The sequence below is a fragment of the Spermophilus citellus genome, assembly GCF_964194105.1.
Source record: "Spermophilus citellus genome assembly, chromosome: 6".
Classification (NCBI taxonomy): Eukaryota; Metazoa; Chordata; class Mammalia; order Rodentia; family Sciuridae; genus Spermophilus; species Spermophilus citellus.
Genome location: NC_138187.1, coordinates 9,703,705 through 9,722,259, shown reverse-complemented (window position 1 = coordinate 9,722,259; position 18,555 = coordinate 9,703,705). Strand labels below are relative to the sequence as shown.

General features: G+C 47.4%; 1 protein-coding gene across 1 annotated transcript in view; it reads right to left on the bottom strand.

Annotated features, from left to right (window-relative positions):
* The window catches only part of SHISA9 (shisa family member 9), a 240,415-nt gene extending 230,724 nt beyond the window's left edge, over positions 1-9,691 (bottom strand). The window contains exon 1 of the mRNA XM_081298979.1: positions 8,756-9,691. Within this exon, the coding sequence (XP_081155105.1) occupies positions 8,756-9,441 (686 nt within the window). The 5' untranslated portion in view covers positions 9,442-9,691. The remainder of the gene's footprint in view (positions 1-8,755) is intronic.
* Between the last annotated feature and the right edge of the window lie 8,864 nt (positions 9,692-18,555).

Below are 18,555 nucleotides of genomic sequence, written 5' to 3'. Positions count from 1 at the left end.
CTCAAAGGGGTTGCAGGGGAGGGAGATTTTGAGACACAGGACAGAGGCCTCCCCATCCTAACTTGCCTTTCTTACTTCTAAACGGGTTCTTCATCCTGAGCTTCAAGGGATCGCTGAAGTCCTCTGTAATCGAATGGAAAATTTGTTTGTGCATTGTTCTTGAGCAAGAGCCATACCTTTCATCAGATTCCCCAATGGGTCTCCCCAAACGTCCAAAGCAGTCAACTTTCAAGAGGATAGGGAAGCGAGAAATCAGGATGGCTACCAGGAACTTGGTCGGAACTGCCATCTGCAGATCCCCTGAACCTCTTTTAAGTGCTGAAAACTGTCAAGTTTCAGCTCCAAAGCCCAAGGACACTTCTCCCCAGGGCCGCCATTCCCAGAACAGGCAGTGGAGACAAGAATCCCTAGAGACCACCACTTCCTGGTCAAGGAGTCTCTAGAGCAGGGTTCACTCATTCCCGCTCTGCATAAAATGAAGTGGTGTGGGCAAAGGAAAGGTCAGAACAGTTATGTATGGCCTTGAGTCATTGCAGATGAGAGATCAATCCAGCTGCACATACCAATGCGATGCCTGCATTGCGAACTCTCACATCAGATGGCGGGAATGGAGGGTGAGGGCCAGCGACACCCTCACAGGTCTAGGAACCCCAAAGGGACACACAGATTAAATTCTCTACTTTTGACTCTGCCAACCATTCAAAGCAGACACATACCTTTAAAAATAGCCCCCTTAACAAAAGCACAGGCTGAAGACACACATTCAGTTGACCCTCCTCTTCAGCAATTTCCCACAAGGTTAAAACAGCTGTGATCTGTGCGGACCCTAACAAAGTCAGCCAAAAAGAACCAAAATGGAGAATATCCAAAGGGTGGATTTGTTTACTACTGAGGAATGTCGCCCTCCACATGCATTTCGCTTTGAGATTTTAGCTAAGGATAGTGGGAAGTCATTGCCACTAGCAACAGATTTTGAAGTCATGTTTATTTCACGTTTAACTCAGTTTAAAAATTTCTTCTTAGGTATGCTTTGTTACATACTTCATAATTGTCCACAGGTGTATGAGTATATTTATTAGTAAAGCACATGGTGTGTATGGTCAGAGTGCATACTAAAAACATTTTTGTGAATAGAAATGTGTTAAAATGTTTTCACAAATTAGGCAGTGGAAAGAACCAACAGTGGATCAGAAATCAAACCAATGCCTAAGGATTTGGCGTTTGCTTGTGGCACAGAGTTTAGGTGCTTCTTAGACTTTAATGAACATTTGGATTATCTGGGGATCTTATTAAAATGCAGATTCTGATTCAATAATCTGAGGTGGGCCTGACATTTCACTCTAGCTCCCGGGGGGGGGGGGGGGGAGTTGCTGGCATAAGAGCCTAAGACTTCCATGATGGTTCATGTGATGTGTCAATTCCACTGACCATGCTGTGCCCAGATGTTTAATCAAATAGTATTCTGGGTGTTTCTGGGAGAGTGTTCTTGGAGGAGATTAACATTCAATTGGTTAACTGAGTGAAGAAGACTGCCCACCCTAACTTGAGGGGCTGTATGGAGCACAAGGCTGGCTCTTCCCTAAACAGGAGAGGCTCTGCTGCCCTACAGGGGGACACTGCTCTTTCTGGTTCTACAGCAGCCTGCCTGCGGCCTTCACACTTGAACTGAGACATTACACTGCAGATTTTGGACTTGCTGACTCCTTGTAATAAATATCTTGATATATTGGTTCTGTTTCACTGGAGAATCCTGCCTTAGACGGGATTGGAGAAGCCACACTTTGATCCTTTGATATCCCTTGACCCAATTGAGAACAATTATGCTGACATGTTACCATTTTTTAAGTTGAAAATGATTGAATATTTGCAATTTTATAAGGTCCAACTCAGTATTGACTTACTTGTACATTTCTTTTACATTACTTGTATGGGATCTGTCTCTCAATATTGAATCATTGGCTCTACAAGGATGGGGATGGCACCTGCAGCACCCACTCTTCTCATAGCTTCCGGCACAGTGCTGGGCATAAGGTAGGTGTTCAGCAAACATGGATCGCATGTGTGAATGAATGAATAAGGAGGTACTGTTTTATACCATGCAAACCAGGATTTTGGAATCCAGAACACTCTCAATTGTCAGGCCCTCCGCTTACAATTGAGGAGTGGAGGAGACAATGATGGTCCCTGCATTCCTAATCTTGAGGGGGACAATGGAAGGAAATATAATAAACTGGGCAACCAATAAATTACTAATTTAATTTTAGACCCTAATGCAAAAAAAAAAAAAAAAGTGAGCAGGACTGAATGAAGGACCAGATTGTGGGGGAGGGGGAGGGAAAGATAACTAAGCCTGGGTGGTCAGGGGCAGCTTCCTGGAGAAGGACAGGCAGTCATTTAAGTCTGATAGAAGAGAACTGAAATCAATGCAAGGCTTCCAGAGTGGGAATGAGCTTGGCCAGTCTGAGGCACCAAAAGAAAAATGTCAGGTCACTTTTACTTTTACCAACTACAGTGTGCAAATATAAGACCCTGATATTTCCAAACAGAGCACCAAGTCCCAGCGTATTGCCTTAAAGCCTTCCAGGGGTCCCAATGCTCCAACGGTATTCTGACTTACACACATGGATAGGATACTTCAGCACTGCCTTTTGGGCAAGAAGCATCACTTATTTTGTGAGAAAACAAGAAAACAAGAGCTTACTTCCCAGCTTAGTGGCTATCCAGGTGCAGATATTGGTCAAAGCTCCTTCAAACTGTATATTCAAGATGTGTGCATTTTACTGTGTAAATTATACCTCAATAAAGTTGATATTTAAAATGCAGGGACTCAGTCCCCAAGGAGAAGCATACATATCGTGTAGGAAAAATAATTGAGGGTTTTTCTATGGCCAACAGTGTATGCCTGCACACATGGGCTTCTGTAGCTTGGGGAGCTGATCAAAGCCAAAGCCATGAGATATTTGAAAAATGGGGAGGTGGGAGAGGTGGGAGAGAAGAGAAAAGGCAAGGGAAAGAGAGGCAATTTGTCACTGGATGCCATTTCTTTGCAAGGGATTCTGGCTCTTCTGAAGTATGTTTGAAAAACACACAAGACACGGTGCTTTGAAATTTGCCATTTGGATTTTGGATTCTGTTTGAAGGTGGGCAAAATGATGACATGTGTTCCCTACTGGCTTCAAGTGTGGAGAGCTTCAAACACAGGTTTCTGCCCTCAAGGTCATTTCTCACCAAGGCCTCCACCGAGAGGTCTGGCCCTGCCAGGGGCAGATGCAGAAAACATTCCTAGACCTGATCTTACAGGGGCTCCTGGCACCAACCCTGCCTGCATACACTGCTGTCTGCATGCCATGCAAGCACTCTGATCTGCAAAGCCTGGAGGGCCTTCAGGTTTGCATTTAAAGGTAGCACAGACTAGTCGTCACAGACCTGTGCCCTGCCTCCGGCTGCCTGGATTTGAAGTCCGACTCCTCCACTCACCAGGAGCTTGCTCATCCTCTTGGAAAGCAATCTCTGCTTCTGTAAATGGCACACTGTCACCAAGCCTACCTCATGGGGGAGGGGTGTGAAATTAAATGGGAATTTACACATAAGCTTATGGCAAAATTGCAGATCTGGCGAGGGTTCTTCGACATCACGTAGACAACACTTTGCAATGTATTTAATCTAGTCACACATAAACCTTCCTTCCTGTTCTGAACCTGCCGGCCCCTCTGCTCAGATCAAAATGCAAGTCCAGAAAGGTGAGATTCACTGTGGGATATTCGTATGGGTACAAAGCAAAGTTTGCTCAGATTCACTCCATTGTCCTCGACCCTCTCTCTTCACTTCAGTCCCCTTTATCTACTCCACTGATCCATTTTCATGGGATCCACCCTCCTTTTTCTTTTTCTTTCCTTCTGTCTCCTTTTTAAAATTTTTATTTATTTTTCCCTAGCTTCCACATAGGAGAGAAAACATTCAATCCTTGAGTTTCTGAGTGTGGTTTATTTCATGTAGCATGATGTTTTCCAGTTCCAGCATAATTGTGTCAAAACAAACCCCAATATTATGCATATCTATAATGAACGGATAAAAAACAAATTCCAAAGCATGCAAGTCCAGAAAGGTTAGACTTGGCCAGTGTCACAGAGCAAGGGCTGGACACCAAAATCCAGATTCCGATGTCACTCTGTTCAGTAGACAAGAGGGACAAAATCCCAATAATAAAATGACGAGAAAGGGTAGTGAATGATTTCTGAGCAGGGGCCATCTGTGGTAGTCTGTGGGGGTCACTTTCTAAACCTAGTCCTCAGTGAGTTCTCAACCCACAGAGGGGAACTTGAGTCTCAGAAGTGAAGCAACCTTCCCAAGGTCACCTGACTATTGAGTGATGAACTGGGATTGAACCTCAGGCAGTTGGGCTGGAGCCCAGGCTGCTCAGACCAGTCTGAATGACTGTCCCAGGTCTGCAGGTGACATAACTGGTGGGGGGGGGGCGGGGGGACTTAGATGAACACAAGAGACTCCTAAAGGGCGCAGTCATCACCCAGATGCAACCAATAGTTGCTGTGTAAAAATGCCTGACCTACTGAATTCTCAAATTGGGAATTTGGGTTTCTGTGTGAAATCTCCCAGTTTTGAAACACTGGCCACTGATTGGAAGTTGGCTTTCAAACAACATGCATATTGAAGAATAAAGAGATTTCACAGGCAAATACAATGCACCCTGACTTGAAAAACCAAGCACCTTAAGACATTTTTGGTATCACTGGATTGAGTGATTGGGTATTTGATGATAGTGCTGAATTCTGGTTCTCTTCCTTGGGTATGATAATGGGATTGTGACATATGAGAGAATATTCTCATTAAGAGATCCAAAAGTACTGAGGGACCAGGTGTCATGTCTGCAACTTATTTTCAAATGTTTCAGACAAAAAAAAATAAAGAAATACAAGGAAAGAGAAAGGGAAGGAAAGATGAGAGGAAATGAGGAGAGAGAGAGACAGAGAAAGGAAGGAGAGGCAGGTGGATATATGAACAGCAATAAAGCAAACATAAAAAAAACTAATAATTGTTCAATTGAGATCAGTGGCTCTCCACTGGGGGCACTTTTGCTCCTACATGACACATGGTAATATCTGGAGATAGTTTTTTTTTTATTGTAACTAGGGTATGGGGAATGTGCTACTGACATCCAGTGGGGTACAGGTCAAGGATGCTTAGGACACTCCCCTACAACAAATCCCTCAATGTCAATAGTGCTGAGGTTGAGAACCCTAATCTAAAGGAAGGATATCCTGGAGTTCATTTTATTATTCTTTCAAGATGTTCATTTAAATTTTTTCATAATAAAAAAATATGGAAAACTTTAAAATAAAAATAAGTAGAAATACCTTACAGACTAAACAAAATGAATCTCCACAGTTGACTGCCATTTGCAGTCACTTCTTCCAGTAAATAATTTTTGCTTGTAAATAGTTCAGCCACTACTGCTAAATGATCATTTGCACCATTCTTATAAGATCACATTCACTCCCTGCCCCCTTCCTGAATAGCTGTCTTTCTCCTTGTCTCAGCCCTAATCAATCCAGGAGGAAGCAAGCCATATGCCAGGGACTCTGAGCCTGCACCCTGACCTGCTGGAAGACTTAGCAGGAGAATACAAGTTTGCTGGTCACCCAGGGGCAAAGTTTGCAACCAGGGCACAGCCACATGCTCCATGTCCTTGAAGAGAAGGTGCAATCAGGCAAGATGATAACATACCTCATCTCAGTGTTCCTGGCAGCTCCAGACAAAAATTAAAAGGCTGTGGCTGGCAGGTTAATTTTACCTGGAAGCTGCCTCATTTCATAGCAGCCTCTCTGCTGCCAGACTTGGTGTGCAAGGAGGATTCCTTAGCACCATCAGGCAAAAGTTAATGAGCCAACTGCCATACTCCAAATGATTAACTGCATAAGCAGCACATCAGGCTCTTGGAGGGTACCTGGGGCAGCCCAAGTAGCACAGAAAGATTATATACATGGAGAAAACAACCAATGGAATACAAATAAGAGAATCACATTGGCCCCTCTCCTGTCCTGGATTAAAATTAATCCATCTCCCAACTCTGTAAAATATTTCCAATCCCAAAAGTAGTGTTTCCCCCAATGTGGACCACTGATCTCAGAGCCATTCAGGGGAGATAGTTAAAAGCAGATTTCTGGGGCCTGCTCCAAACCTATTGATTCAGGCTTTCTGGGGATGGAACTTGTGAGTCTGCTACATGGGAAGCCACTCCACATTCTGTGGTTGGATCTGAAAACATCTGCCCCAGATACAAGTTGAAATCAAGAGACTAGAGATTGCACAATTTTCTAATTATGACTTTGGGCAGCCTACCTTACCTGCGCCATGATTTTCTCATATGTAAATGGTAATTATAAGAGCACCTGTCTCCTAGGGTAGCTGTGAGAACTAAATGAGAGAGCTTTGACACACACACACACACACACACACACACACACACACACCCTGGTACAATGCCTGGCACCCAGCACCAGGCTCAGCAGATGTTAGTTCCTTTTCCTTAGCAGTGATTGTGTGAGCCTTAGAATCACCTGGGGAGCTTTTCAAAAGTACTGATACCCTAAATTCTGATTTAAAGAGTCAAAAGTGGAGCTCCTGGCAACAGGATTTTTTATTTATTTTTTTCTTTTTGGTAAGAATTACAAGGTGATCTCAAACAGCAGCAGGGTTGAAAATCATACCTTAGAAGCTGCCAGTAAAAATCAACAATTCTCTTTTTTCAGGAGTATGCATTTCCACCCACTCTAGAGGTCCCAGGATTTATAGAGGGAGAGCCTCTGTAGAGATGCTGCTACCCCGGGACTGAGTACCCATAGACACTGCCTCCAATTGGAACTTTCTGGGTACCTGTGGAAGAATGTGCCTGCAACCAGCTTAACTGGAGTCATGTCCTCTTACAGAGCTGCCAGGAGACAATGATAGAAATTTGGATCCCTGCCTGACCCCAGGTATTGGTGGAGAGCTCTTCCATCAGGACACTAAAGGGGGCTTGAAGTGAGCACCAGTTTCTCCCACAGGTCCACAAATGTTAGCTTCTCTCCCCACCTTCCCACCTCCAGCCCCTCTAGCTCAAGGATGGCTTCTTGAAGGAAATCGTTTGCCAGGAAAGGGCTTGGTGGAGATTTAAGGAGTTAGCCCGAATCCACAAAGCAGCCTACCTGTGTCTGTGTAATCCTTCCCTACAAGGCGGACACCCGCTGCCGCAGTCCTGCGTCTGCCTGCCCCCCTCACCTTAACACAGACCAGGAGAATCGATAGGGACTGGCTTGACTGTGGGGAATTAAAATGACCCAGGGCACCTTGGAGTTGCAGGAGGTGGGCGGGGCCAGCGCATTACTCCCTTAGTGGGTCAGGGTTCTCCATTCCCTGGAGCTTGCTTCAGAGACCACCCACACCTCCCAGCAGACCCGAACCCACCAGAACTTCTCATCTCTTCCCCCCCCAAAATCCCTCCCCTCTGGGGGAAAATATTCATCGGATACTCTGCGTATAAATAGAAAATAATTACTAGTGAGGTGATGATGTTCCTTCGCCTATTTTTGGTGGGTCTCTTTGTTCAGATTTTTTAGGCATGCACATGGAGCGCGTGCACACACGCGCACACACGGGCCCCCGGAGGAGGTGGGGGCTGAGGGGTGGGCACAGAGACTTCATTGCCCCGACTTGGAAAAGGACAGTTTTAAGGCTTATGACCCAGTCATCCAGCTGTTCCCCCATCCCTCCTAGCTCCTGTTTACCAGCCCGGACCTCACACTAACCCCCTGCCTCATCCTTGGCCTGGGGCTGCGTGCTCAGGGCTGCATCCTCCGCCTCCAAAGTTACTGAGTTGTGAGAATCAATTTAAACACTTAAAAAAAAAAAAAGCAAAAGGCAAATAGCTCCATTAATCCCCAAATGCCTTCTCCCATCTGCTGCGACTTGCCAGTGCTGGGACTTGCATAATGAATAAGGCAAACGGGAAAGTTGACGAATCAGGGTGCTTGGCTGGTGAAGGCGCGCGTGGAGGGGGCTCGGGCCCCTGGTGTCCGCGCCAGCCAGAGCAAGGGGCACAGACGCGCAGTGATGGCCGCTGCCTGGGAGTGGGGGGGGGGGTGGCGGCGGGAGAAAGGGACTAAAGGGATAAAGAGGTAGGGGGAGATGTGGTCCCAATTTCAGAGACCTAGAAGATCTGGGAAAGCAAGCCGGCCGCTTCAGCAAGGCTTTTGTTCTCACCCTCCGCTCACTCTCCCCCTCCTTTGCCTCATTTTCGCTAGTCGTACGAGTTGCAGGCTGCACTCACTCCTTCCCTCCCTCCTTCTCACACACACGCACGCGGGCTCACACACGCCCCCCTTCCCTTTCGGGCTCGTCTGCCTCTGTTTACCTAGAGGTTAGCATCTGGAATCGCAGGGATGCCACAGATCCCCTCCACAAAACCCCAAGACTTCGGGGATAAGGGCTCCCACGCCGTACGCCTCAAGTTCACCTGCATCATTGGCAAGAGGTGGCAGCGAAAGGGCGAGTGATAGAGAGACCCCCTCCATGCACGCGCTCACCCCCACCTGTGCTGAGCCCAGCGCCCCTTCTCCGTGCTCTAAGCCAAAGTTGGCTTCCGGTGACATCCCCTAGCAGAGAGGCTGGGGGGGGGGGGATGCCATTGCCTGGAGGAGCTGGGGAAGGGACAAAATGGAAAGTGAAGCCTGGAGGGGAGGGCGAAAGGGAGGCAGCCCACCTGGACATGTGCTCCCTTTGGGGCCGGTGCGCTTTCTCCAGCCCCAGCTTGGTGAAGATGCCCACGAGCACCATGACAGCCACCACCCCGCAGATGATGTAGACGATCAGGTTGGTCTTGTCCTTGGTGGGATCGTGCAGGGGGTCGTCCTTGCGCGCCGGGGGCTTGCCAGTGTTGAGCCACAGCGGCGTGTCGTAGTTGGTGCAGGTGCTTTGGTTCAGTCGCCGCTTCTTAAACGTGCAGCAGAACCGGAAGCCACAAGTCCCGCAGCAGAAGATGAAGTCGCCCGAGCTGCAGTTGAACGGCGGGTCCCACTGGCCCATGACATCGAAGTAACCCCGACAGAAGTCCGGCGTGGGCGCCCGAGTCGGGGGTGCGTCCGAGACCCCAGCGCCCTCGCCGGCCTCTCCGGAGGCAGCCCCGGAGCGGTTGCCCCCCGTGAGCACCAGCATGCCTCCCAGTTGCGCCAGCTGCCCGTGCCCGGCTCGCTCCTGCGCCCGGCACACGCGGGCGCACAGCTCGGTGAGGAAGCAGCCGAGGAGCAGCCGGAGGACTCGGCGCATCGTGTCTCCCAGCCCGGGCTCGACCGCTCGGCCGCTGCTGGAGCCGCTGCAGCCGCCTCTCGAGGAGCGGCCGAAGCTGCCGAGGCTGCTGCCGGGGACTGCGAGCCGCCGCGGGCCGCACATGCAGGGAGCGGCGCGGGGCACCCGGTGGTCGGCAGCCACTGCGCTCGGCTCAGCCTGCGTTCGCCTCCAGCGCGCTGTGCGCCGTGGGGCCGGCCGGGGAGGAGCGCGCCGGGCCGGGCGGGGGGAGGATGAGCGGGGGCAAGCGCGGGGTGCAGGTCCGACCGGCCACAGGGGGAGGCGGGGGCGGAGAGCAGGGGAGAGTGGGTCTGTCCGCACCTCCCCTCCGCTTACGGCTCGGGACTCGCCGCCCCGCGTCCGTTGGCTGGATCCTCTCACCTCTCCAGCTCGCCAAGTGCGCTGGAGAGAGCGAAGCGACACTTGTGGAATGAAGGGAGGGCAGGAGGGAAGGGGGAGGGGGAGGAGGGCGGGCAGAGGAGGTGCGGGTTGGGGGTGGGGGGGCGGGCGCGAGCTCGAGAGGGGCGGGGGCGCAGGGAGAGGTGACTGGGGCGGGCGGGAGCGAGTTGGGGGGCGTGCAGAGCTGAACCAGGCAGGCGAGCAGGGAGGAGCGAGCTCTGCAGCCGCCGAGACTGGAAGAACAGCTCGGATTTCCCGGCAGGTGGAGGACGGTGGCGGGACCTCCCGCGCCTTCTTGGAGGCGAGACTCAGACCTGTCCAGGGTACTGAGGCGATCCTGCCGATGGCTTTTTCAGGGGTTCATACGCAGGATCTGCGGCTGGAATATGCCCACCAGAGAAGGGGTGACTCGGGGAGAATGAGGACAGACTAGATGGCTTTCACTCCAAAACAGACTAGGCGCAGTCTGCTCAGGATCGCCCTTCCCAGGCGTACCGAATTGCCTTGCCCTTCCTGGGGTTATGCCCTCCACCCGGCCCGCGACCAGGATGGCTGAAGTCCTGGGCAGAAGCGAGGACCAAGGCTGGGCTGGGAAGGTGGGGTGGCAAGCTCCTACACTGGGCCCCCCTCCGGGGTTGGGGTAAGCACTCCTCGGGAGAGGGGCTTGGGATGAACTCGTCAAAGAAGCACAGCGGATAGAGAGACGCAGCGGACAAGGCCGAGGCAAAGGCGTGAACTGGAAAGTCTTTCTTTGGAACTCTCCCAACCCCTCAGACCTCGCGCTTTCGGTCCCTCTTCGCCCCCGCCGCGTTCTCTGAGCTCCACAGGAGGGCACACCGCGGCGCCGCCTCTGCGCTCCCAGATCTGGCGCAGCGCAAGGCCTGGGGACTCAAGCCTCAGCCGCCCTGCCGTTCCTGGAGCTCGCTCATTGGTTTCCCGAATCGTTTGTCCCCTGTCCCCACCAAGCCCGCTGGGCTTCCTCACCCGGGGCTGCGGAGTTCGTCCTGGCTTGGCTTCCAGTCTCTCAAATCTGCCCTCTCTCTCCAAGCGGATTCCAGCCATCCGTCGGCCCTCTCCCATTTCTCCCACTTCTTCCTCTCTGCTTGAATTTGACTTCAGTAGCCCCCAAAACAGGATGTGTACCAAAGCTGCTACACCAAATTTAGATCTCCACACGCCCCGGCGTTTTGTTTTTTTAATTGCATTAACTAAGTATACACTTTGCAGTCTGCTAGGCTATTTGTGGGGAAATGTTTCCATCACCCTCCCCATTTGGCTGCAGCCAAGGGTTTCTCAGGGCATTTTCAAAGGAACAAGAAGTTGGGCCACATGTGAAATGGTATGTTCAGGTCCCCTTAACTGAAAGCGTGGTAAGATTTATTGGTGCTCCATTGTAAGTTTTCTCGGAATGAAAGGGAGTTTGGCCGATAGCCTCTTTCCTTTGAAGAAACACCACCTTCTGATGTTTAAAAAAAGATTGGCCAACACACACCAGGGCAACCTCAATAGAGCCTATACAGGAATAGAGCAGCCACTGGAAGACTCTCTCTGTGTGTTATGGAATTTATTATAGCTCATCCTCACCTGGGGAAGGTGTGAGATTGTTTAATCCAAAATCATCAGATTCATTATAATAGGATCCCCAAAATAGGACAGTGTGCCATGTCTGCCATGACTGGCAACCCACACCAACCGCCACACTGTGAGTCCTACAAACATAAGCATTGGTGTGTGAGCGCTAATGATAGCTGACATTTATTCAGCCCTTGCAACATGCCCTCCCAAGCTTGCTTTTTCTAAAATCACCTCATGGAAGCTTAGAGCAGTGCCTAGTGCATATAGCAGACAACCATGAAATACTTGCTGAAGCACTGAATGAAGGATCTCATTTAGATCTCTACCTGTTAGGTAACATTATCAGGCCAATAGCACAAGGGGAAAAACTGAGTCTCAAAGCAATTAAACAGGTTGCCCAGCATAGTTCTGGTTTCCCAGCAAGAGTGCTGGAGCTGGCACTGGACCCAAGAAATGGGAAGTCTGTGTTCTAACAACTTCATGTAGTTCCTTCCTAGACGAGGCCTCCAAATTCTTTATCTACCTGATATTACGGTTTTTGCCTGACTCCAAACACTGTAATATAAACTTGGTGATGGAAAGGGTCTTTCCTGTCCAACTGTCCCTCAGCATAAATATTTTTGAGTACATAGCACATCCATTAAGGATCCCAGTGATGGAGTTGCTGAAGTCATGACATATGCAAAAGGGTTGGGAGACATCTACACAGTACTAAGTCAGGTTTGCAAAGAGGTCTTCCAGCAGGCCTCCTAGGGTCCAGGAATCTGAGGCTCAAAGAGGTTCAGAGTTTTGTCTAGAAAATGGTAAAGCCAGGGCTGGATGCAAGCAGCTGGTTGCTAATCTGGGAATCTCCTGCCGCCCCCATCAGTGCTTACCTTTCTGTGGTACCTCCCAGCAAACATTGTAGCATGATTTACAGGGACCCAGTAGAAGAGTAGGTCCCAGGCACCTTCCTGCAAGGATTGGGGATTTTAAGATACTTCTAAATTTGATTTTGTAAAAAAAAAAAAAAAAAAAAAAAAAAAAAAAAAAAAAACAACTACCATAGAGAAAATAGACAAAATATGGATAGAAAAGTCCATTTCAGAATCTGCCTCCAATCTCTGTAAGATTGGCTGTCACCAGGACATTTAACATTTAACTCTGGTCCTCCGAGGAGACTCACTCTGGCTGCTGCTCCAGGCTTTAATTAACAGAGACTGCCCCCTGTTTGTGACAAGAAGAGTACAAGGATTGTGCTTCAGAAAGAAGCAGCCAATCCACCTTGTGTGGCTTATTTGCTAATGATTCTAAATCGTGAGCCTCCTGGTTCGCCCACCCAGGTGGCTGCTACTGCTGTCCCCTGAAACCCTGCCCCAGCCTGTTTCCCAAGCCTTGAAAAAAATATTTAGAAGAGTAAAAAAAGCATCTTTGTGTATTTACTCTTCAAAAAAGTTGATTTCCTCTGGGCACATCTAGTCAGTAGATGTAGTCAGTACCTCCTAATTCATGTGTGATTATTTGGAGTATGTCCTTGTTTGGAACAGATGATTTAAAAGGGTGATTCTTTTAGGGGCTTTGTATGGGGGGTGGGGTGTTGGTCACAAAATACCTAATTGAAACACCCCGAAAGTATGTAAAAGATGAAATATCATCCACAAATGTCCCCCTCCACTACCACTACCTAAATGAATTCATGCAAATGTGTTGAAATTAAAATGCATCTCATAATGAAAGTGCTTTCTATGAAAGAGATGGCATTGTTATTTACAACACAGGCACTTTTAATATCTAAAGAATAATCTCGTTTGCTCCAGCCTTAATTATGTCAGGCTGCAGCACTCACTGCAAGGAGAATGCAGTTTTACTCCCCAACAATTAAGCAAGGGAACAATGTAGAAAGAACGGTGGCTGACCAGGGCTACATTGCAACCAATGTTCATGAGCAGCTGGACAAATTAAATCATGTGTGCAGTGGCTGTCCTCACCTCAATGAGTTGTTTGTTGGCTGTCCTGATCAGGTGGCTTTTAGGGTTTCAAGGAGGTTTCTAAGCAACTGTTAGCCTTGAGAAAAAAGCCAGGAAACAGAAGCAAAATGTAGCTCGCACCTTGCCAGCTTCCAGACTCACTGACTGGATGTATTTCACTTTCTCTGTCTGAAGAGACAAGGAAAACCTTCCAGTAGTCAGGTTTGGTTCCCCCAGATTGGTGGGGGTACAAGAGATGATTTTTAGTGGTACCTCCAGCAAAGATCTTTCTATATTAACACTTCCATATTTATTTCCATATATATTAGGAAAAAAGAACACATCAAACATGTGAATTCACAAATAGCCATGTTTAAGTCATAGTTAATTTTTAAGTACATTAATGTAAAGTCAACTTAAAAAATAAATACATTTTAGTATTTACCAATAAAGAAAAGAGCATAAATGTCTGGTAATGAAAGCTGAAGTTTAGGAGGCATGGGGTTTGTTTCAGAAGTTGTTTCCTCTCCCTCAGCACTGTTGACCTTTTGGGGTAGATGCACCTGTGAAGGCGGGGCTGTCCTGTGTACTGCAGGATATTTCACAGTATCCCTGACCTCTACCCACTAGATGCCAGTAGCAACCCCCAGTTGAACAACCCAAAAGGTTGACAGGTATTGTCAAATGTCTCCTGGAAGGCACTGTCAAAGGAGAGTCCTGCATTTGTTTAAATCCTGCCTCTTTCTCACAGAAGGTCTAGGACTTGGAATAAATAGCTTGATCTCTGCAGGGCTTGGTTTCCTCATCTGTCCAATGGGAATAAACATGATACCTCTCCCCAGGAGTGTTACAGACAATCAACACTTGGCATAAGTGCCTGGATAAGTGAATGGAACCCTACTCTATATTACTGAGCTATAGAAAGACTGAGACAAGGTCTTTGCCCTCCAGAGGAAGACAGAATTAAAGACAAGACAGGCTGCAGAATGAGCATGGGACCTACGTGATCCCACAGGACTGTGTTCTTAGAAGGGCACCATGTTGAATGACATGTCCTATGGCTGTGTTCTTGAAATTCTGAGGGAACTTTGAGCAAGGGATCCTGCATTTCCATTTGCACTGGGCCCCACCAGTTATGTAGTAGCCCTGTAGATCAGTGATGTGACTCAAGCAGAAGTAAGGGGTCAAGCTTATGGGAACTTAGAAGAAGACATTAGGCTCTGCCTGTCCAGGAAAGGAGGGCTTCTCAGGGGTGGTGGCATTTGAACAGTCTCAAGTCAAATGTATGTAAGCAGAAACACAGCAGGAAGAATCTAAGTACATTCACTTCAAAAGCAATTCTCAATTGCTAGTCTGCAGAACAACACCAATACATGTTGAAGTTTCCACTGGTCCACAGACAATTGGGGTAAAAAATTAAGCCACTAAAATATTTTCAACACCTTCTTTAGTTGTACATAGTATTCATGTTACAACTCACTTCCTTTTTCAAACAATATGGGAATTAGTAGACAGTAGCTTTGTGTTGACAAGGGTTGTGAGTGTGTTATATTAATTTTATCTTAGGAAAATATTAGTAAACCTGTTAATCGAGGTTAAATGACCCCAAATTTTTGGCCATTTTATTATAGGTAAAAGCTGGGTCTAAGACCACTAATTTAAGAGCCTGACTGTAGCTTTTGTTCACAAGTAAAATATTAAGTTGAAGCAATTATCTGAATAATTTAAATCCCTCCAACTGTTCCATAAAGCCAAAATAGGTTTTAGGGGCATGCATTTTCCAGTTGGCTACATTGATGAAAATAACTAGGTGCATCCCCAAGAACCTGCTGAGAAGAGATGAAAACCCCAAACCCATTTACTCCCCAGACCCTTGTCTCTCTGCTCAGAATTTACCAGTTAGCTTTGGCCATGTAACAAACCACCCAAAACTTAGCAGTTTAAAACAACAACATTTATTTAATTACAGGTATGAGGATTGGCCACTTAGTTTGGTCTCCGCCGGGTTCCTTATCTGTTCTTGGCTGAGTGCACTCAGACATTTGCTGTCCAACTCCTAGGTCAGGTTGGTGTGGGGCAGCCTGCAGCTGGGATAGCCCTTCTGTGTTCCACAGGGCTCTCATTGCCTTTTGACATGATGGCTTGGGCAGAGTTTTAAAAGCACACAATTCCTATTGAGACCCAAGTTTTAAAAAGGCGCTGAATCACTTCTGCCATGTTCTATTTGCCAAAGCAAGCCATAAAGCCAGTCCCGATTCAAAGGGTAGGGAAATCGACTTCTGATGGGAAGAGCTACACTCACACTGAAAAGGGACAGGCATACAAAGATGTGTGAATGACTGTAACCATTTTTGGTATCAGCCTACTATACAGTCCAAATCCCACTACTACCAATCACAATAGAATGAAAATCTGCATAATACCAAGACGGCCCAGCCAACAGTAGTCAAGAGAAGCTGCTGTATGTGAATTCTGCTGCAAACAAAGAAGTGACAGTCACAGAGAACTGTAGAAGCTGTGTTTTCACCTGCATACTCAGAACAGATGCACCAATATCCAGCTGTGTGTCCAAAGCAGTAAGCAGAGGGCTTTGATGACATACTGTGCTTTAACTTCCATTTCCCATTAGTCACCAAATTCAGCCATATCACGGCCTTCCTTTCCTTCCCAGTCCAATGTCACTACTGAGGTTCATGCTCCCATCATTTCTCACAGGGACAATTAACAGGTCCCTCCACTCTCACTCTGCCCCCTTGACCCCATCCCAGAACCACCTGCCTTTGGTTCAGTTACCAAGCCTTCCCTGAATATGCACTCAGTGCCAAGCACTGTGCTAGGGGTAGGGGGTCAGCTAATAATAAGAGAGAGAACAAAAGCCTTGGTCAGCAGAGGTGAGCTGCCGCCATAAACAACTCCCAACTCTCAGTGGGTTAACACGAGAAAGGGTGACTTTGGAATCCTGTGCCATCCTGCAATCATTCACTTCTAGGTGAGGATGAGAGTGTGCCAGACCAAGTGAGGAGCTTTGGGGCCAAGTCTGGGAGTGGTGTGCATCACACCATCATATTCCATTATGAAAGCACGCACAGGGCCCAAATCTAAAAACCAAGGAGGCTGGGGATGCAGTGTGTCTGTGTGTGCCGAGAAAGAAAAAGGATTGAATATATAACCAGTCCTTGCCTCAAAATCCAAATTTCATGTAAGTAATGGATGCTGTGGTTGGAAAAGGGTGGCACCCTGTCAGAAACAGGAGGCTTTAACACCTTTGATACAACTTGGGAGGCAGGAAGGTAGCATGACAGGCTGAATGGTGGCCCCCAGAGATAGCCAGGTCCTAATCCCTGGAATCTGAAACCCATCACTTGCAAAAGATAAAAGATAATACCTTTGCATACGAGTATACACTAACGATACAGAGATGGGGAAAACATGGTGGATGGTCCAAGTAGGCTCTGAATGTCATCACAAGGATTCTTATAAAAGAAGTCAGAGGAAGCTGACTCACCTCTTCTGAGTGTCTGCAGAAGAGGAAAAGATGTGACGAGAGAAGCAGAGATTGGAGTGTTGCTTTATGAAAATGGAGGAAGGGTCCACAAGCCGAGGGAGATGAAAAGGAACATATTCTCCCCTAGAGACTCCAGAAGGAATCATCCTAACTGTCATCTTGATTTTAGTCTCTCGCACATCAAATTGGGCTTGTGGCCTCCAGAATTGTAAGAGAATAAATTCTGCTCATTTTAAGACACTAAGTTTATGATGATTTGTTACAACAGGGTATGAAACTAGTACAGCAGCAGTGCCTAAACCTTATCCTTACAGATAAGGATCAGTGCCAAAGAGCTAAATAAAAAGACCAGAGGGTGGGAGCAGACTGAGAGTTAAGGCTGAGAAGCAGCCAGAGTGCAGGTCTGGGTTTCACAGAAGAGTTGAATTTTAACCTTCAGGCACTGAAGAGGCACTGAAATAGATAAGACCTGACCGATATTTGCATATTCAGAGGAGATTTGAGCTGTTCTTTGGAGAACAGATGAGCAAATCAGTGCTGAAGGTAGAAGGTTGCCAGTGTATGTATGTTCATATATGTGTATATATATTCATACACATGTATATGTACACACACACACACACACACACACACACACATTTATATATATTTGGGATTTTTTTTTTTTGGGGGGGGGGAGTTGAACCCAGAGGTGCTCAACCACTGAGCCAAATCCCCATCCTTAGTCCTTTTTATGTTTTATTTTGAGACAGGGTCTCCCTAAGTTGCTCAGGTGCTTGCTAAATTGCTGAGGCTGGCTTTAAACTCCCAAAGCTCCTGCCTCAGTCTCCAAAGTCACTGGGATTATAAGCGCGCACCACCACACCCAGATTTTTTTTTTTTTTTTTTTTTTGAGACAAACAGGAAAGCAGTGGCCCAGGATCATGGCAGAGGACTAATTTAGCACATTGGTAGACTTAACAAGACTTGGTGGCAGATTGCCTGGGCCCCAGTTGTTGACCAAGGGTCATCCCACTCCATCAGCAACATCAGCTGCACTGACTCTGATGGTCAGTGGGACCTGCAGCGGTCAAGGTCAGCTCTGTCATAGGGAGATCTGAAAGTACAAGGGAGGTACCCGTAAGACCAAGGTGCTGCCACTGGGTGTCCTCCTCCAGATTTCATAGGACCACTATGTAACTTTTGTAATTTGAGTAAAAATAATTCAGATCTCATCCCCAGATAAAGGCAAAGGCGGCATTAACTCTCAGCCTTTCAGACTGACTGAGACAAAGTCATAGGACTACAGAACATGTGCCCTTTGCCACACCTTATTACCTGTTATGGTGACAAGGTGTCCTCCAAAAACTCCTGTTAATATTCAGAGCTGCTGCAGGGATATTCAGAGGTAAAATGATTAGATTATTTTAGAATCTCAATAATCACAGTGTATACTGTACACTAATTGGTTCATCCGAGTTTAAATGGACTGACTGGGTGGCAACTGCAGGCAGCTTAGGGCATGGCTAGAGTAGGTGGGTCACTGGAGGCATGCCTTGGAATGATGAAGCTTCCCTATGCCGCTTCCCCCATTCTCTCCTTCTTGGTAGTCATGTCCTGAGCTGTGGAAATCCTGTAGAAAGAAAACTTGCATTATTCTTACAGTCTCCAAGTAGAAATAACCTAACTTTTCATCCAGTGATAAAACAATAAAATTTGGTATACTAAAAAAAAAAAAAAAAAAAAAAACTCTCAGCCTTATCCCACCCTCAAACCAAGGGATACCTCTCTCCACGTGGCTTCTGGCTCTGCTGT